Source organism: Mytilus edulis, chromosome 7, assembly GCF_963676685.1.
Source record: "Mytilus edulis chromosome 7, xbMytEdul2.2, whole genome shotgun sequence".
NCBI lineage: Eukaryota > Metazoa > Mollusca > Bivalvia > Mytilida > Mytilidae > Mytilus > Mytilus edulis.
The window spans coordinates 62,019,173-62,042,659 of record NC_092350.1 but is presented as its reverse complement, the minus strand read 5'-3'; the positions used below and the strand labels follow the sequence as shown (position 1 = coordinate 62,042,659).

Here is a 23,487-nt window from a genome sequence, read left to right as displayed (position 1 = left end):
TCACACTTATTTGCTTAAGATCTTTTGTTTTATGCAACCGTTCAAAACTTATGGAATTAATATAATACAATATCTAAAACGCACATTCAAAATTGATTATCGTACTTGCAAATGCATTCACTGTAGACAAAGCTTGAAGCAATAATTTTTCATTACATAATTCATCAGTAGTGACTGATAATCTTTTTGTCTAGAGGACATGTTATGTAATTTTATATAGCTGTCATTCTGTCATTGCAACTCGCCATAGAAGGATGATTATACATTATTTTGTGTTGTTGATTGTGTCGAAAATTGCGAATTCAATTAAGGTAACTCTTTACTTAACATCGATACATCGATATACATTATTATAATACTATTCTTTGCTTTAAAACACAATAATTTGTTCATGTAAAAGATATTGTATGATAGTTTTGTTTTATAAGATATTGAGATTGGAATCGCATGGCGTGGTATGCGTGTCCACATGTCTGTTTTGGGGCCAGCTGAAGCTTGCCTTCGTGTACAGGATTTTATCGCTGCGTTAAAGACCAATTAGTGGCTTTCTGTTGCTCTTTGGTCGTGTTGTTGTTTCTTGATTCATCGTGAAAACAGTGTCATTTTATTAATTGAACAAAGGCATGTACCTGATGATTTTTTTTATACGCGGTGTTCTAAATTGACAGGTTTTGTATAGATTATGCATGGAAAACCCAATTTTCTGCTATAAAGCGTAAACTACACCATATAATTTGGAGATAACATTTGAGAAGGTAGCTTTAACAGTATGCTTTCAGTTAAGAAAATGAAAAAAATGGGGTCACCGGATACGTTTTCTTGCTTCATTATAAAATAGGTAAATTCCTAACACATTCTATTGTAAAAGTACCTTAATCTGAATCATCTGCTCTTGTATTTGAGTTGTCTCCCCTTATGTGGCAAAGTTGGAATTTTTATTTTTAATCAAACAAAAGTTTTCTGTTTTTTTTGTGAAATATAACCATAAATATGATGAAACCTGTCATTTTCTATATCGAAAGGAAAATTCTTACACATGAATTACATAGTACTCTCAAAATATGCACATTCTATTAAAGAATTAGACCTTGTTTTCTGGTACTTCAAAATCCAAGATGGAGGAAGACACCCTATCTACCTTAAAGATAGAAAAAAAAACCAAAACCATGTGTTTACTCTTTAAAAAGTATGTTCAATTTCTCCTAATTTACTGAAAGTTAAGTATGCATCCTGCAGATATGGAAAGGGTCTACTAGTAGGTCGACGTTTCCCTCCAATTTCATTGATTGTTCATTGTAAATGATAAAATTTCACCGATTATATTGTTGAACAGACAAATTGTGTCCAATATTGATTTTCACAACAATACACACAAATACATCCTGAATATGCCCGGCATATTTTTACAAAGGATATTATAAATTAAGTATATACCAAATATCATTGATTTGACATTATTAGTAACCCTTACACTAAAAATATGAATTTTAACCATGTCAATAACCCATAAATGACTACAGGATTAGCAAACAGGCAATTTTTTTTTAAACATAAAATAAACATTGAATATATAAGATATAAGAGGGACGAAAGATACCAGAGGCACGGTCAAACTCATAAATCGACAATAAACTGACAACACCATGGCTTAAGACGAAAATGACAAACAGACAAACTAAAGTACACATAAAAAAAACACATAGAAAACTAAAGAATAAACAACACGAACCCCGTAACTTATCAAATGACACATGAAACATATTTTATCAATAAAAATACTCCATTAGCAATATTTTAATTGTTGTGGGTTAGGTTAATGTGCTTATTCCATCTACGCCAATAAATTAAAACCTTTCGACTTTTCACAGTGGGCCAGAAGGTTACATACTGTTCTGCAAATTATGTGTTGTACCCATAATGAATTTATTTCATACAATATTAAAAAGATATCAAAATAATTTGTGTTGTGACATAAATGCTGGTTTTAGAATTTTCATTTATCATCTGTCATTTTAAAAGATATAATTTTATTTAAAAAATATTTTTTCATATCATAAACAGTCGGTTAATTCCCTTAATATAGTAACTGTCATGATCTGTTTTGAGGAGTCAACCTCTACAACTGCACACTGACAAGCTTTGACTTCAGTTCCATTCATTTTTTCGACATCACAGAAACTTTTTCCTGACAGTGCTTCACTAAAGTCATAATGTGTAACTCTAGTTCCTGAAACATAAAACATAGACATTTCATCCAAACGGGTATAAAAAGAAGTAACTCTAATAACAAACAGATTATATATTGTAATTTTGGGGCCTTCCATAGCTGACTATGTGGTATTAGCTTTGCTCATTGTTGAAGGCTGTACGGTTACCTATTGTTGTTAATTTCTGTGTCATTTTGGTCTCTTGTGGAAAGTTGTCTCATTAGAATCATACCACATCTTTGTTTTTTAATTATACCCCTTTGCAATGGAGGCCCATATTTAAATGTTTACACCATTATGTTTTCAACATAATTCTGAAATGGTCTTTTCTCAAGACGAGCATTCTCCTAATTGACAAATAAAGTTATCTTTAATGAGATGAACAAAGGATAACATAACTGCAATTTATACATGAAAAGTGTCATATTTGTTCGTTTATTTATTGACCTTTTTTTCTGTTTTAATAAAAGGATCGACTTCAAATTTTCCATGTGTTGCACAGGTATTAATTTTCCAAGGGGCATAACTCTTTAAAAAGTCGACCATTCACCGTTACAGAACTTGATATATTGTTAATATTTGGGGCGCAAAAAGCCATTTAAAAAAAGGAGGGTACCAAACCTCGGATAAAAAGAAGAAAGGGGGGGGGGGGGGTCCAACCATATGTCACTATTCAAATCCGTTTATCTCCAAAAAAGAAGGGGGTTCCAAAAAAGTTTAATTTTGGATCCTTTTGACCTCAATGTGGATCAATTTGATAACAGGGCCCAAAAATCAAAAATCTAAATACATATTTAGATTCAGCATATTACATGTATTAATGGACACCAAAAATTGAATTTTTGCTGAAAGTAAACCAAGTTGAATTTTGTACCCTTATTACCTTTATGTAGACTAATTTAAAAACGGGACCCAAAATGAAAAATCTAAATACACAGTTAGTTTCTGCATATCAAAGAACCTCATTTATTCATGTTTTTTACGAAATCAAACTATGATTAAATTTGGACCCTTTGGATCTCATGTGGACCAATTTAAAAATGGGGACCAAATTCCAAAAACTAAATACACGGTTAGATTCAGCATATTAAAGAACCCCCAGAATTCAAGAATAAAACCCTAATTGAAATTAATCAAGAAAAAAAAACAATTTATACAAAGTATTATAAAAGTATTGTATTGTAATTCTTAAACAGTGTGGGCAATAACCCCTAAAATCTATCCCAATCTGCCTTTGTACAACACTGACAATGACATGATACCAATATACAAACGCAAACACTTTGTTGTATAAAAACTGCATTTTACCCCAATGTTCTATTTTAAGCCATGTCGGCCTGTTGGATTGCAGGCAGTGTCATGGGACATATTTTTTTAAACAAGATACCCTCATGATTAGTGTGGCCAAGTTTGGTCGAATTTGGCCAAGGAGATTCAGAGGGGAAGATCTTTGTAAAAGATTACAAAATTTACGAAAAATTGTTAAAAATTGACTACAAAGGGCAAAAACTCGTTAAGAGGTTGATTGACAATTTGGTCCTATTGACTGTTATGTAGATCTAACTTTGCTGAACATTATTGCTATTTATAGTTTATCCTTATCTATACTAATATTGAAGATAATGACCAAAAACTGCAAAATTTTGTCAGAATTACCAATTTAGGGGCAGCAGCCCACACAAGGGTCGTATGATTCATTTGAAAAATGCAAGATAGACAGATCTTGGCTGATGCAAAATGTTCTCTATGGCATATTTGCTGAAAATGCTTTGGTTTCTGAGATGGGGCAATATGCGTAATTGTTTCTCCAGAGGCGGTAATGGTAACGTTGTCTTCTGTAGCTCAGCCCATATCGTAAACTTTTATACGTATGATGACTTGTTTCGAAGCTGAGACATTTTCACATAATTATGTGATTAAATTTTCGGGGTACGAAGTGTGATTCATTTTTCTGTTAATTAGCATACCTCGAAAATCCTTTCTTGATGCGGCTCTTCTGCTAAAAAGTCCCTTTATTCAAACAATCAATTTCTTTGAAAATTTAATACTTTGAATACATGTAATAACTCCATAGTTTTACACATTTATTCTGGGGTCCAATACTTTCCAGATCAACACAAAAAGTTAAGCTCAGTCACTTGTTAAAAATTTAAACATGTCCAATATCACTACACAGTGTTTTTGTTTACAAACAACTTTTCAGTTCCTCAATCAGAGGCGCATTAGGTATATTGTCCCAGATATAAGCGAAAATCTACATTTGACCCCTATGTTTTATTTTGTCAATGGTGGCTATCTTTGCGGGACGGGTCATCGGACACATGTTTTTAACAAGATACTCCGATGATGACTGTTGCTAAGATTTTAGTTCTAGAGGAGAAGATTTTTGTAAATGTTAACGATGAACTATGATGCATGCAAAGTGATGAACAAAGCTCACTTGGCCCTTGACATGACATTGACCTTTGATCTTTTGACCTTTGTCAAGGTCATTAGTCCCCAATGTCATTGCTGAAGACCCAATGGGTCTAGGACCTTTGGTTATATAGTAAAAGTTGATTTTCTCTTTTCAGAAACTTAAAACAGGGGTTATGCCCCTTACAAAAAGGTCAAATCTCTTCAGTCAAAATGTAACAAAGTTGCGCATTAATGACCAAAACATTTACCACTATACAACACTTTTGAAAGTATTAAGGTCGCTGAGATTATCCCATAACAAGGTGTTAGGTCAAAGGTCAAGGTCATAATACACATTTGACCTTGAGGTATTTTTCAAAGCCACATGAATTGATGATGAATGGTGAAGATCATAGGTGTCTACGACTTACGGTTTCTGAGTTTTGGTGGCCAACCGACACCGGTTAATTTTCATAGGGGCATAACCCTACCAATGAGTCGTTGAATCCTTTCGATCCAAATGTGACGAAGAACCGGGGTCTGGTCCTGAACAAATTTTACCCTTCGTTTTTTTTTTTCTACCTATTATGGTTACGGTGTTGGAACGATAACAAGGTTTTTGGGTGTCGGAGGGATTACTCCGAACCGACAAAATATTTCTACTCACAGGGTGAATTCCAGATAGGTATTCATGACACCGATACAAAGTGTGAACATGAAAGCGACACGTTTTACCGTTACGGAGGCTAACTTCGTCAAAGTTTGGCGGAAAAAGAATAATAATAATAAACAGAAGAAATACAGTAAGGTCTTTCCCTTTTGAAAAAGGAAAGACCTTAATAATAATAATAATAATAATAATAAACAAAAGAAATACAGTAAGGTCTTTCCCTTTTTGAAAAAAGAAAGACTTTAATAATTTAAGTAGGTTTTTTTCATGTTTCAAGACCTTCAGGCCTGTCAATTGAGGGACACAGTTTTGTTGAGGCCAATATTATATTTTGGTAGTCTTTTTATATCCATATATGCATTGTATAATATACAATATACATTGTAATCAATTAGAATTTTGTCTCAAAACTTGATTTAAGTTTCTTTTATTTCATTGTTCATCACCTGCCTACATTTTGTGCATAAACATATATGGAAGAAAGAATCTTCATTACTACAATGTACATGTACATCAGACATTATTTATTTCACACATCATAGGTCCTTGTCAGGCAAGATACATAGATATAATAAATTAATAATACAATGATAAAATATTTTTTAGTGAAACACACAGTATATAATACACAAATTAATAAAGTGATAATATTAGCAATGTACAAAATGTATATGATATTATTACAGTATGAGGAATTAAGTGCAATGAGGTTGGATTTGTATAAACAATAGAAGAATATGATATTAGGGGTTATTGAATGAATTTTGGGGAATATCGTGCCTCGTAGAAAATACTACTACTACTACTACTACTACTACTACTACTACTACTACTACTACTACTACTACTAATAATAATAATAATAATAATAATAATAATAATAATAATATTAATAATAATAATAATAATAATAATAATAATAATAATAATAATAATAATAATGATAATAATAATGATGATAATAATAATAATAATAATAATAATAATAATAATAATAATAATAATAATAATAATAATAATAATAATATTAATAATAATAATACTAATAATAATAATACTAATAATAATAATAATAATAATAATAATAATAATAATAATAATAATAATAATAATAATAATAATAATGATGATAATAAACATGATAATATACAATTACTGTCTTTTGGTGAGGTATATGTCTGGTTTGGTTTAATTATTCATAAAAGTAGGTTTAAGCTTCAAACAATGACATTCATAAAATAAACTTGATCTAACCGGTTTTTAGAAAATATTATGTTTTCTTTAAAAATATATCAATGGATATAAAACGTCTTTAAAAAATTTCATTACAATTTCGTTTAGAATACTTGGATAAAACGGGAAAAAGCTGACAAAAAATCTTTGGACTATTTTTTTAATTCAGTAATGAAGATAGTTGATATACGTATTCAACATTTTAAAGAACATTTTACTATAAACAATAACCACAATAAACCTATTTCTCGTATCAAACATAAACTAAAAGAATTAGCCAAGGAATTTGTTTTTGTCCCGGCCGATAAAGCTGCTAATAATATTATTATTGTTTGACGTAAATTTTACATTGAAGTTCTGAAAAAGGAAATCACCAATTCACCAACATTCCAACTTACTCCATTTTCAGAAAACGAAATCTGTAACAAACATAAACTTTTAGCCAGCGCTTTACAAGCAGAACCAAATACAATGAAAGTCCCAACTATGTATTGGCTTCCGAAGCTACACAAAACCCCTTACAAATATAGATTTATTTCGTCTTCAAGCCATTGTTCAACTACTAAATTGTCTATTCTTCTTACCAGCACACTTGGTACAATTAAAAACCTGATAATAAATTGTTCAAATAAGGCCTTCGAAAATAGTGGAATAAATTACTCTTGGAGTGTCAAGAACTCGTTGGAAGTACTTGATAAATTGCATGCTTATATTGGTGATTTTGAATCGGTTCAAAGTTTTGATTTTTCTACCCTGTATACCACATTGCCTCACATTCTCATTAAGAAAAAATTCACACATACCTAATTAAATGGGCATTCAAAAAATCAGAATGTGAATAAATATGTTCAAACTCTTTTAGGTCATTTTTTAGTAGCAATAAACCAAAAAACTATGTTAATTGGACATGCTTTGATACTATATATGCCCTTGCATTTTTACTAGATAACATTTTTGTTCGCTTTGGGGATTCCGTATATCGTCAGATTATCGGAATTCCAATGGGGACTAACTGTGCACCACTTATTGCGGACCTGTTTTTGTATTGTTATGAGTTACAATTGATGACAAAAATAAGCAAAGACCCATCGAAACAACATCTGATAAACAAACTTAATAATACTTTTAGATATTTGGATGATATTTTGGCTCTCAATAATGACGACTTCAGTATGTATATTAATGTAATTTATCCTGTTGAACTTACTTTAAATAACGCTAATACTAACAATAACCACTGCCCTTTTCTCGATCTTGATATCTATATCACTAATGGAAAGCTGAATACTAAAATTTATGATAAAAGGGATGATTTTTCATTTCCTATCGTTAATTATCCGTTTTTAGATGGTGACGTTCCCTTGTCACCATCTTACGGTGTTTATATATTTCAACTTGTACGATTCGCTCGTGTATGTAACAATGTTTTAGATTTTAACGAGAGAAATTTATGTATTACTGAAAAATTATTACACCAGGGTTTTCGATATCACAAACTAGTCAAAACATTTACTAAATTTTATCATCGGTATAAAGACATCATTCGTAAATATAGCTCTACATGCAGACTTCTAATACGTTCAGGTATTTCACATCCAATTTTTTATGGAAATATTCTTTATAAAGCACAAAGGTGTCAGTATTCACCTCAGAAACTTACAAAACCTTTGAATAGACTTATTAAGAAGGGATATAATTACGATACTGTTGTCAAGTCATTAAAGATTGCATATTTTGGCGTTAATATTGAGTCACTGATAAGGTCTTTGCATCGGAACTAAACACATTTATTCTAAAAACAGTTGTTGGCATGACACGGGTTATGTTCTTCACATATATGTTATGATGGTATGATACTAAACCCCTAACGGGAAGGATTGTGCCTGATGTTCATATGATGAAATCATAATCTTTCAGTCAGTTTAATTGAAGTCTGGAGCTGGCATGTCAGTTAACTGCTAGTAGTCTGTTGTTATTTATGTATTATTGTCATTTTGTTTATTTTCTTTGGTTACATCTTCTAACATCAGACTCGGACTTCTCTTGAACTGAATTTTAATGTGCGTATTGTTATGCGTTTACTTTTCTACATTGGTTAGAGGTATAGGGGGAGGGTTGAGATCGCACAAACATGTTTAACCCCGCCGCATTTTTGCGCCTGTCCCAAGTCAGGAGCCTCTGGCCTTTGTTAGTCTTGTATTATTTTAATTTTAGTTTCTTGTGTACAATTTGGAAATTAGTATGGCGTTCATTATCACTGGACTAGTATATATTTGTTTAGGGGCCAGCTGAAGGACGCCTCCGGGTGCGGGAATTTCTCGCTACATTGAAGACCTGTTGGTGACCCTCTGCTGTTTTTTTATTTTTGTCGGGTTGTTGTCTCTTTGACACATTCCCCATTTCCATTCTCAATTTTATTTGGTATAAAACAAAATATATTTTGTATTTATTCCAATATTTGTTTCAAATAATTGAATGATAATCTAAATTTGCTTTATAATTAAATTTCTTTTAACTGCATAATCGAAAGGGTAAACGTCTTTTTTAAATTATCATCTTCATTGTTTAACAAGCCTCTTTTCAAAGGTTGATCTAATAAGAACATTGGTCTTTTAAATATATCTTGCAACTAATTGCATGTTCTGGTGTTAAGCGTTGTTAAGCGTTGTTTATTCAATTATCTTGAAAGAACAAAATAAATAGCCCATACGATTTATTATGTTAAAAAGGAGCTTCCCGAATCTAACGTACATTTTATCGTTTTAAAATTCGTGAAACGATTATGTTCGTTAAGCTTTTTGGCTTGTTGATGTGTATTCATTCTATGAAGTCATTAACAAATGATTAAAGTTATATTATTTTAGTCTAATTTATATGTAATTATAATTTATTTATCTAATATCAAAGGCATAACACTGACATTTACGCACATCCATTTCATGTTATGATACTTGCTTAATTTCAAATTGAAAATTTGCTATATTATAGTTTCGGCCTATTAGACTGAAATATGTAGTTAAAACAATTCTTTATATTGTAAAACTAAATACGCAACTTAACAAACGCTTAAGATCACATAGCATGCAGATAGAGTGTCTTAATATATATACAATGAAATAAACTTAAACTTAATAAAAATATACCATACACAATCAAGGCTCTTTGCTATGTATCACTATCATTACTCAGAGAGACGGAGGACATTTTCCGTTTACCATTTGAACAAAAAATATGATGACTTTAAATGAGATGATTGCCTTTATCAAATGTATAAATGTACTTAGTTGTTTAATTGACCTGTTGATACAATTTGTAAAGCTTTTTTTGTTATTTAATTCTAAAAATCTATTTAGTTATATCTCGTCTCTCTATTTTTTATATATAATTTTCATAATTTTACATTTTGTTTGTTTGATCTTTTCTTCGTATGAGCTTCCTCTAATAGGAACACCACTCTTTTGATGGTAGCTATGCTGTCTTAATTTTGTCATATGTTCTAGTTCTACGAGCAACAACATTTTTTATTTTGAAAAACCATTCCCTTTCTCCATTTTCTTATGTTCAAGTTATACAAACACTTTCCCATGTTCAAAAAGTGTGATGCATACATTGTCATAATTGAATAATTCTTATTTGGATGTATTATTTCTGTTAATAATTTCCACACTACCAGTTAGGACAAAAATCATTGGATAATTGTTTACAATTCAGTTTTTAATAAAAAAAAAAATAAAAATAAACTCATCATAGATGCAATACTTGCAACCTTAGTCGTAACTGTTTTAGCGACCAATCTAGCGGTCATCGATCGGTTACCGATCAGTCAAGTTCTTGTCAAGTCCACGTCACAAATCAGTCAGACTTATAGCAAACATATTTGACTAATTTGACGGATTGGACTGATAGACCTTTCTGACGGGAAGACCTCTTCTATGTCACAAATTACGGAATCTTTGTTTTGTTTCATTTCATTTAAATGGCGACATGACAAATACAAAACGTTCAAGTACAAAAGAGCAACATTTTTTATATTAGCTATCAAGCAAAAGTTTAGGAAGTTTAGGAAAAGCAATATGCAGATAAAACTAAATGCAAATATCATTAAAAGAGAATGGTCATTTTGTTTTTAGTTATTGTATATATTTCCAACCCCGGAAAGTTCAAAAAAGGATGTCCCTTTTGTCGAAATTTATTTTGTGTCAAAATAAGAAATACCGGATATTTTAAGGATTTGTATTCACTATATAAATCCTTGATAATTTAAAACAATCCGAACAATAATTTATCATTTTTTTTCTTATATTCTTTAGCTTTTATAAAAATAAACTACCTAACCTGGTAAATAATAGTACTGAAATTAAATGGTGGCTCATTATTTCTATGAAAATAAAGAAATTATTATTTTCATATTCAACAGAAACAAACGTAAAAGTATTTTTTACTACTTACATTATTAAAATTCTTATAAAAAATCTTGTCTTGAGGACCTTGAAATTATAAACTAGTTGCAAATAAAAAAAAGTAGAAAGCGAAGATAACTGCGAGTATTATTTTAGTATATTTTCTCTGGTATTCTTAAGATCTTATGAAAAAAAACCAGTCCTGTACCATAAATGTACAAAACATCAGTGGCAGTTAATAATTGGTAGTGAAATAATGAAATGAATTGAATATGTTTTTAACAAAAAACAAAAGTTTATGCATATTTATCCTTACTTATTCACATTTCATACAAAAGTAATGTATTCATTATGACTGATTGCAATCTTTTCCATAAAATACAGCATATTTCATGAAAAACAACAAATCATAATATACAAAAAGTACTGAAATATAAATGGCTATTCATTATTTCTGTCGAAAAAAAATGCATCCTTATTTAACACGAGTAAGTGTGGAATAATTCTATTTAGATAACAAACAAAGAATATCAAAGATATTTTATATCAACAATTACATGACAGTGACACTGTGCAGTTTTAACGAAAATGTTTAAAAGTACTTTTATCATGTTGAATCAATTTCAATATTTTCGAAAACTATCATAGTTGAAGAAACAAACAATGATATAATTTAATGGTCAAATTCAGAAACATTATACAATTATAAATCTAACTTTTACTATTAATTCGCCGCTCTAAACGTAACAATTACAAGGAAGAAAAACGAATGTATGACAGTATTTACGACAAACAGATAGATACCACAAATGCACATGCCAGAGTATGAGCTTGATTTGCTATATTATATAAAAACTCCAATCTAAATCTGTGGGAGTTTGGTGTTTTTCCTAACGATTTTGAAAGAAGATCAAGATATTTCATGTGTTCTGGTCTTTCCAATTTTGAGTTTTGCAATTTGAGTTTCAAGGTGTATTCATAAATTGCTTCGGATGCACGAAACTATATACAGTGTAATTTTCGTTCCCTTTACTGTATAACATTGTTTATTGACATTTAAACAGCCTACACTTACCTACTTGATCTGTCTGGATGAACATTGTATGAATAATGTGTTGAAAATTCAGTTTTTCCTCCAATAGTTTCAATGCAATTTGTACATGAATCGTAAGGACCGTGGCCCATATCAATATGATAATATTACAACATATGAACATAGTAAACGACTTGGATTATCTCTATAAGAAATTATAATAAATTAGCCAATTTAGAAAAGCCTGTCTCTGAAGAATCTGTAAAGAGAACATCAATATGGTTAACATTTTTAATTGAAATGATATCCACTTTATCATATAATTCAACTGATGCTAAGGGGGTCATCCATGTATCTTAGATTACTAACTAAGGATTTTCCTGTTCTTAACTTTTTTATATTCTAATGTTACATTGTTTTTAATGTATTTAGCTTCCTTAGATTGAAATATCAAGCACATGCAATGAAAAGACATACTATCAATAGAGAATATCATATAGCTTGTTGAATATCACATTTGTTTCAACCCGAGACACCAATATAATCTCAGGAGCTTTACTCGATAGGTTTGCATTAGTTCAGGGATGATACAGAGTGTTATATTGTAACAGCCAAATTATACCTATAAAGTAGATCTTACTTAATCTCAATGTGAAATGATGTTATACAAATAAGAGTCCTTTGTAACTGTGACTGATGTCGATATAATGACGGATGGCTGATGCAGAACGTTTGCCGTTGACGGTATTACACATACAAGTGATCTGCATTCACTACATATTAGTATATATAAAATAGGGACGAAAGATACCAAAGGGACAGTCAAACTCATAAATCTAAAACAAACTGACAACGCCATGGCTACAAATGAAAAGGACAAACCGAAAAACAATAGTACACATGACACAAAATAGAAAACTAAAGAATAAACAACACGAACCCCACCAAAAACTAGGGGTGATCTCAGGTGCTCCGGAATGGTAAGCAGATCCTGCTCCACATGTGGCACCCGTCGTGTTGCTTATGTGATTACAAATCCGGTAAATAGTCTAATTTGGTAGGTCACATTCATTAAAGGGAAGGGGATTGTAGTTACGACGTAAGGAACATATCCGATATCATTTGTGAAACAGTTATTCCATAATGGTCAACCAACTCGTGATGGCGTCCGTAAAATTTACGAAGTGATGATTTCAACTTCACCATTTGGAACTCTTGGTTTAATAGCTTCCTTGTGAGCAGTAACCCGCTATCAAGAAAATCATGATAGGAAATGCAAGCACGGGATTATCGTATCAATTGGGAGATATATACCCCGTATGCAGGTGCTGCTGGAATGTTCCTACTTAGAAATGGAAAGTTCACAATTGAAAAGCTGAAATCATCTCTTTTGTCGTAAAGTTTTGTTTTCAACCGACCCTCATTGTCAATTTCTAGATGTAAGTCAAGATATGAAGCCGACTTAACTGTATCTGTAGTATCCTTTTTCTCCAATCCAATAAGATAGCAATATTACATTGGCTGCAATGAACAACATTGATTTCCCAGTGAAATGGAAACGTGTTTATCTCACTCCTCTAACGTCATACAACAGTAGGCGTTATCAAAACGTCGATTATGTCGGATCAAACCAAATTGTGAATGCGTAGAAAAAGATAAACATGAAATAGCTCCTTTCATTTTCTACATTGATTTCATAAAAAAGCCTCTTGAAAATCTAATAAAAATAACTAATCAAATAATTCAAATATCGAAAACAAATATCAACTGATCACCGAACAACAGTGATAAGTTATTTATGCACTTTGACATTCGTGAATTAATGGGTTGATTGATCACTCGTTTAATTTATGTGCTTATTTCAAATCATTGATTAGATAATCTATAACTATCATTTCAATTTAAACTGTTTCTTTTTCAGTGTCAAGTACAGGTGATTGGTGAGTTCCTTTAATTGATATTTCATATATAATGATAATATATGCATGATATGATAATGTGTATAATGATAAAACATGATTCTCTTTTAATCTTTTTTCTGCATAAAATCATCAGTAACATATTGTTCACGACAGTACAAGATCTAGGAGAGGGGAATGAAATGTATTTGTTTACATATTTTTTGTTATTTACCCAATTTCAAATATATATAACTTAAATACTATGTTTTTCCCCTTTCCATTACCTACAATAGTAGTTTACATTTCGATTAACATCTAACACCCTCGGTAGGCAATAATTGCACAGTTAGTTATTTACTAAATGTCCGTTTTAGTCTGTTAACTTAATGCATACATTCTTTTGAACAGATGACTATGATTACGTTGGATGTTTCATTGATTCATTTACAAGACTGTTAACACATCAATATGTGTTGGATAACGAAACTCCAGATATGGAAAACAACTTTTGTTTGCTTTACTGTAAAGAACAGGGCTACATATACTCTGGAACAGAGGTAATGTTGTAATAATGTAAAATAACAACATATTCAACACATTACAAGTGATATCTTCCAAAGAGAAGTAATTTTTGAAATGATTATTGACATTGAGGAAAATAATACATAAATATTGATCCATTTGAAAACAAATTAATTTTTTTAGAAAAGTACTGCAATTGTCTTGAAAAATATTTTGCAGGCTATCATTTAATCAAAATGTACTTCTGGTTTTGTCCTTCCTTCTGAGGTTACGCATCTAACTTGCGATTTCTAAATAATTTACCCCCAAAAAAAGCACAATTTATTTTAAACATAAACAGATTTGTTTATGTTTTTAAGAAATTGTGCTTTTTTGGGGGGCAAATTATTTAGAACATTTAAACATTAATGATTAGACTCTGGCCCGTGTTAGTTTTGTTAGATTTTTAAGTTGAGTTCATTTATATATATCCTCAACTCAAATTTAGTATGACTTGAATTTTCTCTTAACTAATACAATCGTATGTGTTTAGTGACCAGCTGAAGCACGCTGCCGGATGCGGGATTTTCTTGCTGAATTCAACATGTTCAAGACCCAATGGTGGCTATCGGCTGTTGTCTGCTCTTTTGTCGGGTAGTTGTTGTCACATTCTCCATTTTTATTCTTAATGTTAAGTGTCATTGTTTTTTACGACACAAATTATATATTTACTATATAATATGAAAATAAATGTGTCCAAACGCACACGATTTTTTTAAAGCTCATTCTATATTACATTTGACCTCCTCTTAAATGAGAACTCTATTATAATGCCATTATGTTACTGTTCTATACACATTTTTAAACCTTGAAAAATCAGCCTGGTATTTTGGATAGAATATGATAAAATATTTGTAAAATAATATTGAAACATAGCTACAATGTAATGATAACATTGGCATTAAAACGAATAAAAAAATGCAAGAAAAAAATCTTTTATCTAACCACAATTTTGATAACGAAATGAAGTATTTTTTGTACAAAAAAATGCATCTTACAACTTTTACTGCAGTCGAATTTTACAATGTCAGACATTTCAAAATTAATCTTATGATGATTGTTGACATCATCGTTGATCGTTTTACGCCAAAGAATTAGTAGCCTCCATTCAAACGGATAACCGCCTCTAACATGTCTAAGCGTCTTTTGATTTCTGGCACCAGTCGACTTATTTGTTGCTGAGGTAACCGCAACCATTCCTGATGAAGGGCATTGTATATTTCATGACGTGTTTGAACTAGGGGTGTCCTTTTGCGCACTTTACGCCAAATAGTGTCCCATATATGCTCGATATGGTTCAAAATCCGTGCTATGATGGGGCCAGAAAAGATTGAAACAATGGGTCTTCCTCCAAGATGCTAATTTCCAACTTTGACGATCTCTGCACTACATTGTATACGGGCCATTGTATGTCTGTTTGTAAGCAAAGGTCCCTGAATGCTCTTATCGCACTATATCCAGTAGCAATGAGTCGTTCTCGAACAGTTCTTTTTTAAAGTCTCCTGTATGGCAACCTCTCTTTTTTTAGAATTGTATTGTTTGCAATGGGTTTCCTTCTGACCAACCTTCATTATGCATGATTTTGCCCAGCAGATGTCATAGGTGGTCTTTTTGATCTCGGAAGGTTTTTAACATCGTTTGTTGCCTATTTTGTATTCTCAAAACGACTTATAGTAGAATGGTGATTACAAACAATACGTGCAATTTTCACAGCGACATACTTGCTTCTCTCATGCTGATAATCTGCCATCTTGCTGCAGTTAAGAGTTATGGAGGACCATTTACAAAGTGTAAATTACATAACTTTATGAACTTGGTTATTTAAAGTGTTTAAAAAACTGAAGATAAAACATCGGTTTTATTGTTTACGGGTGCAGTCGCTGCATGTGCAGATACGAACTGATCGAGTCGAAATTTATTGATTAAACTTAGGTGAGATTTAAATAATGTTTAACTAGTTCTATTTCAACAAATTATATTACAAAAAAATAAAGAATGTTTCTTTAATTTGAATTTGGTGTTGCAATACTTTTTTCCATGTGTATATTATAATGCCATTATGTAAAGGATATAAGGCTTTAACAGTCCATTCTGTCAAATAGTGACAAAAGAGAGTGTAGCAGAAAACAAAAGGAACACTCTTCTTTAATAAAAACCATGTTAGAATACAGAGCTAGTAAAATAATTGTATGAAGTGAATTACATTTACAGTCATGAATTATCAGGAATAGACTTTATAATTTTGATTCTAGACCTGATTTAGTAACGTGTAGACACATAAAATTAAACTTTTAACAATTTGCTGGTTGTCTAGCTAAAATAAATTATGTATATTCATACCTTTGTGTTCACTATTTAAGAAAACATTGTTACATGGAGAAATATTGCTTGATTGTTGGTTGCTTAAACGTCCAGGGGCAAAATTTACAAGCATGTCCTGGAAGATGGGGAAAAAAACAACGTTGGACCAATGCATGTAGATACGTTAGACCATTATTGTACCTGTTAGTCTAGGTTAAATTTGGGTTCCGTATTGGTTACACGAGGTTTTATAAAGGTTCCAGATTGGTTACACAAGGTTTTATAAATGTTACATATTGTTTACGCAAGGTTCTTTCGAGGTTCCAGATTAGTTACACAAGGTTCTCTAAAGGTTCCAAATTGTTTTTTCATAACGTTATATCACAAAATTCTTACAACGTTACTGATAGTCCACACTTTAACGTTCCCACAACGTTAAATCGCAAAGTTTTGACAACGAAACAGAAACGTTCCAGGAACATTTGGGGAACGTTTTAGCTGTCCAATATTTTCAAGAAGGAGGAGGGCTATACTTTAAAATATTGGACAGTTAAAGGTAACATAGTGGTTTCTTACTGGTCAATTATAATCCAATCACTGAAATAAAGAACGGGTAAACAATAGAATGACGTCACAACAATGTTTTAAGTTATTATTCTATTATAATTTTGAAAATACTCTGAACGACAACATTATTTTATATCTTTTCCTGTGTGACGTGTACATTCTGACGTCAAACACGCGAATCTACACTAGAGTTGATGTGAACCTTGCCATTCAGTCACATGACTTCAAATATTTCTGTCCTTTTTGGGTTGATTTACAATACATATATAAGTTAGCAATGAATGTGGTTGTTAAATTTGATAGATGCTTTTTTTGTGCTTCTTTGTTAAATATTTGTTTGTTTTGGTTCTAATTGAGATTATGACACGGTGATGACTTCTGTACTCCTATTTGGACAATTTTACCTATTATGTCTGTTTTGTTCACGCATCGTAGAACATATAAAAGAATTTGATGCGACTGTCATACAAGTGAGAGGTTTAGCGCTATAACACCAGGTTCAATCCACCATTTTCTACATTTGAAAATGATTGTACCAAGCAAGTCAGGAATATGACGGTTGTTGTCCATTCGTTTGATGTGTTTAATCATTTGATTTTGTCATTCGATTAGGGACTTCCCGTTTTGAATTTTCCTCAGAGTTCAATATATTTGTGTTTTATATTTTTTTTTCTCACATATACATAAACTTGCTGTTGTGTTTGTGTAATTCACACCTAAACTATACACATGTGTGTTTCCATTGATAAAACTCAATGTTTACATGTAGTTTAAATCATGTGTTGACTACATGCAGTCGATAGTCAGTATAGGGCTTGTGTGAGTTAAGTGTACACGCAACAAGGTACTTAGAACATGAATTTTACCATGAAAAAGGAAACGTTGCTTGAATAAAATTGATATTTATAATAATTATTAATCAAGTTTTTACCGAATTAAATCTCTAAACATTTGCTAAACTAGATGTATTGCTTTGTTATAATAAATAAAATCAACTTTAGATAGCTTTATTAACCCCTCATCAAGACTCAACGCATCATCATTGCCAAACACATAGTTCATTTTAAAATGTCTTCTGAATCTTTTGAACGTACACAGAAATATTTATCACTGGCCTTCACTCAATTAACAATTTACTCATAAATGTATTACTAAAATGAGTGTGCGTAAATTGTATTGTTTGGCCAGTATCTAAGATCCGGTAACATTTTGTCTTGCTTTTTTGAAGTTGTTATCGCTGTCCTGCCTTTTTTTTATTCGGTTCTGCATTGATTTATTAGTTTATCCTGACTTTTTTTTACTTACATTGTCATCCTCCTTTTTTTGTTTGCAAACATCTGATTTTTTTTAAAAATTATTTCTCAGCCGGCTCCAAAAATCAAATGGTAGCTTCCCAATTACTAGAAAAGTTGTCCGAGAAATTTGAATTCGATTCTATGTGATGAGCATTCAAATGACAAATAGTTAACAAGAGTGAACAAATCTCGTTTACATGTAATTAAACCTAGTGAATAGATGTGAACAAATTCAATGTGAATCCAGTGTACATTACATTAAACAAATTGTAAACATGATTACTGTACATGACATTTGGTATGAACACGGCCTAAGATAACTTACTTTGTCTTCGATTGAGAAATAATATCAAAGAGCACCCTGAACCAACCCCACGCTCAACAAGATCTTGCAATCGCTATGAATTTGAATGTGAATTTACAAAAGGCAATCAGCATGATCAAGGCTCCAGTCATATGTGCAGAAATTCTTTTCAAAATCCACATTTAGTCCTAACTATCGCTTTCATCAACTGTCTTGTTTGGTTTTAACGTACAAACTATTCACCTGAATAAAAAAAACAAAAAAAAAACAACATATTTGATTATTTGTAGAATAGAGCGGAATGTCATTGTGGTGATGACCCGTATCAGTACGGTCCTGAAGATGTAAGCGATTATCACATAAAGGATTATGATTGTAATCGGGAGTGTGTTGGTGATTCTAAACAGATATGTGGGGGTGGATGGAGGTTATCAGTGTATGAAACAGGTATGTTAACTGATTGTGGATTTTGCATGAACTTTTTTAGAAAGGTTGCTCGCTAAATATGGAAAATGCCGGTGTAAAAGAAGGACGAAAAATACCAGAGGGACAGTCAAACTCATAAATCGAAAATAAACTGACAACGCCATGGATAAAAAAGAAAAGGACAAACAGACAAACAATAGTCCACATGACACAAAATAGAAAACTAAAGAATAAACAACACGAACCCCACCAAAAACTAGGGGTGATCTTAGGTGCTCCGGGAGGGTAAGCAGATCCTGCTCCACATGTGGCGCCCGTCTTGTTGCTTATAAGATAACAAATCCGGTAAATAGTCTAATTCGGTAGGCCACATTCATGAAAGTGAAGGGGAATTTAGTTACGACGTAAGGAACATATCCGATATCATTTGTGAAACAGTTATTCCATAACGGTCAACCAACTCGTGATTGCGTCCGTAAAATTTACGAAGAAATGATTTCAACTTCACCATTTTGAACTCTTGATTTAATAGCTTCCTTGTAAATCATGTTGTAAATCATTATTCAATTATCTTCATTTCTAATATCACGGTTAAAATGAAAACGATAGTGTTATTATGTTTATTATCAATTATTCACCTGAATGAGTACATACACAACAGTTATAGTTTCCAAATAAGAGTGACCAATACATACTTTCACAGAATTGAATCTTTTATTAATGTGAGAATTGAAGAAAAGTGACGACTAAACATTTTACATGACCTCGGCTGTTGCCACTGTTGTTTTCTCTAATTTTGAATCAGTATTTAACAGTACTCAATTCCGCCATCAACTTATCTTATTGATAAACTTTGTAAATTTTCTGTAATCTGGCCAAATATGATTAAAACAAATCCCTATTTCAATCAAAGCGTTGTATCAGATTTCATTTTCTTTTCTGTTTTGTCCTGATATACTGCGGTAAAATGATATTTTAGTGCACGATTTTAATTCATTTATTTCTTTCTATTTCGATTGATTATCGTATATTAATTGGATAATGCCAATATATTGTTTTTACTTCATTTCGGTTAATAAGAATAATTGCAAACATAAATAATAATCTTAATAAACTCGATAAAAAAAGTTACCGATGCTTATATCGCACACATTAATTAAGTTTTTACTTCATTTCGGTTAATAAGAATAATTGCAAACATAAATAATAATCTGAATAAACTCGATAAAAAAAAAGTTACCGATGCTTATATCGCACACATTAATTCAGAATACAAAAATTAAAGCACACAAAACAAGACTCATGGATATAAATTTACTTAAAATGAACGAGATTGGAGGCGTCAATAAGGTGAACGTGTTTTGCTATTCAGCGAAAAAATACATTGAAATGGTTGCATACACTAACATTTTCATCTGTTCATCACTGAAGCTGAAAGAGGCAATTGTATTCATTGAACTTTTTTAAAGATTTAGTTTTTCCTATTGCATTGGAAATGAATATAAACTTTGCCTTTCTTCTATTTTATCTTTAAACGCATTTCAGGGTATGTACCTTACAAACAAGGCCAGTATAAGCTGGTCACAAATAACACGATACTTGCGGCGCCGGCCAACACAGTCCTGACATGTGGAAGTAAAATTGAATGTGCACGGTATTGCCAAATGGCTGAGAACTGTAAAGAATTCGTGATTTCTACAGAAACAAGAGAGTGCCGTTTGTATAACAGCTTCACCGTTATGTGTAAGGAAGTTCAGTTCGCACAGGATTTCCAAGTTTATATGATGAAATAAATATAGAATATACTTGTGACAAAAATGTGAATAAACTACCTTTAAATTTTTGTATTGACTTAGATATGGAACAATTTGTTCATAATGGTATTAACACTGCAATTATTTTTAAATTGATGAGAAACCCTGTTTTTAAAGCGTGACAGATATGAAAATAAGCGGTTTTTTTTGGCCAATTGATTTATTTAATATATTCTAACCTTCAGTGCAGTAATAACTGAACACAAATCTTTGGAGTTGCATTTTTTTAAAATATCGCCATATTTAACTGTGATTTATTTACATAAAGCAAACCACAAAACAACAGTGACCGCTCTAGCGATACTTAGTTTGAGACAAGCACTTATATCCAACTATATATTTTGTCTGTTAAATAAATCAAAGTGATTGATTAAAATCATTGTAAATTATCTTTTACAATTATTCCATTGGTAATAAAAGTTCTACGTTTTCCCACCATTCATAATCTTGTGTGTTTCTTGATTTTGAGGTAGTTTCAAAAGGGAAATCGAACTAATTCAACATTAAAAAAATAACCATTCTGTTATGACATTTATTTGATAATTTTTAAAACACATATTGCCACTTAGATAACCTTTTTGGTTTAAATATTCAAGATATTTAAAAATGTAATTGAGGTTGTATGCCCGAGGAAATAACTTTCGATAAATCCACCACAGACTGCAATAACTGTCATGTTCTTGTATTGGATATTATAGTTTCACACTTGAGACTAAATGAACACATGTTTGACGACAACTCATATAATCTCCCAATCTCGATAAATAAAATACAGTGTAAAAAATGATCAAGGAAGCAGAGACACATAAATTGTAAATTCATAAAAATTCATAAATCAATCAAATAACAAAAACACAACAAAAAGGACACAAAATTAACCCAGACAGTATCAGTAAAACTGAAATGTAAAAGTGAAAATTTTTTGATTCCCTTGCGAAACTCTAAAAGTATTCATCGTAAGTAGACGTGGTCTTTTTTTCAATATGATAGCCTATTTTGAAGTTTATTTTTCACATAACAGAAATGGCGATGTCTCAACTCTGGTATGTTGGGTTTTCGGAAAGCGGTCATATTGTTTGATAGTTTGATGATATTATTGATGTAAAACAATTGTTCTGAATTGTGTATTTTAAATAAAAACATCTTAACATAATACATATTGTCCTATTAATCATGTATACAATGCCCATTTTGATGTTCAGTAAAGCTTAAATGTAAAAGTGTTGCTTTAATTCTGATCCCCTGGGGAAAAACTTAAGTATTAGGACATCGGAAGTAGACGGGGTCTTCTTTTACAACTTTTAACAACTGCTGGTCTTATCGAAACAATGTATTTCAATCCATGATTAGCACATTCAAAATTGATTATTTTACCAGCAAATGACTTCACGGCAAACAAGCAATTATTTTCATTAATAATTTAGAACCTTATATTGAATTTGTCCCACGTATTTGAATGTCATTTTGCGTAATTTTTATTCTATCATTGCAACCCGGGAAAGAAGGATGATTATAAACTGTATTGTTTTGTTGTCATTTGCTGAAATTGTGAATTCAATTAAGGTAACTCATTATTTTATCAATCAAAACATATTTATATATTATTATTATTATTCAATTGTTAACTTTAAAACACCACTTTTTTTTATCAGGAAAAAGCATTAAATAACAATTTTATGTCATTACATATGAAGGGTGAAATTGCATGGTGTGGTGTGCATGCAAAGTAGGAGACACCCTTTACTTTTCGAGTTCATCATGTTCATGCGACCGAATCTCTCAGTTTTTGTTGGTGAATTAGATAAGATTTCCGTATGGAGTGAAGAGACTTTAATATCTGGGGGAAACATCACCAAACGAAACGAGGCTGTACAAATAGAAAAGTTTCTTGATTGTTTTTATTTGTATAGTTTCTTGATCATTTGTTTTTGCGTTTTTATGAGCAATAGCATCTTGCCGAGAACGTGTCACAACAGTGAACATACATGACTTATTTACAGTTTTTTTTAAGGGGGTAATTATTGCTACTACCACACAAAAGCCTTATCTGTATCTTTTACATGTAAAATCAATCTAAGATAAACTTAACAGCTTTTTCTTCAATGTGATGCTATTCCACGATCAACCAACACTAACAGTGGCGAGTGTAAAATCGGGTGCTTTTAAACTGAGGCAACACATTTCTTTGGCCAATGTAACAGACGTTATGTTTTAACTTCTGAATAAGGAACATATATAGATAAAAACACAACAAGTTGTCTGTTTAAATTATGATAATGATTATCACACTGTAAGATATTTGGGCAAAAGGATTTTCGACGATTTTAATAAAGACACAGTCAGGAGACAGAAGTGGTTCAAGATTGGTGCGTAAAATT

The 23,487-nt window shown here is 31.3% G+C and overlaps 1 protein-coding gene across 1 annotated transcript; it reads left to right on the top strand.

The window, feature by feature from the left end:
- The first annotated feature begins 203 nt into the window (after positions 1-203).
- On the top strand, positions 204-21,556 carry LOC139483556 (sialate:O-sulfotransferase 2-like). Its single transcript, XM_071267570.1, has 5 exons — positions 204-311; positions 13,862-13,880; positions 14,250-14,398; positions 19,160-19,316; positions 20,841-21,556. Exons 1-5 carry the CDS (start codon positions 255-257, stop codon positions 21,086-21,088), a joined length of 630 nt encoding a protein of 209 aa, XP_071123671.1. The 5' UTR covers positions 204-254; the 3' UTR covers positions 21,089-21,556.
- The last annotated feature ends 1,931 nt before the right edge of the window (positions 21,557-23,487 follow it).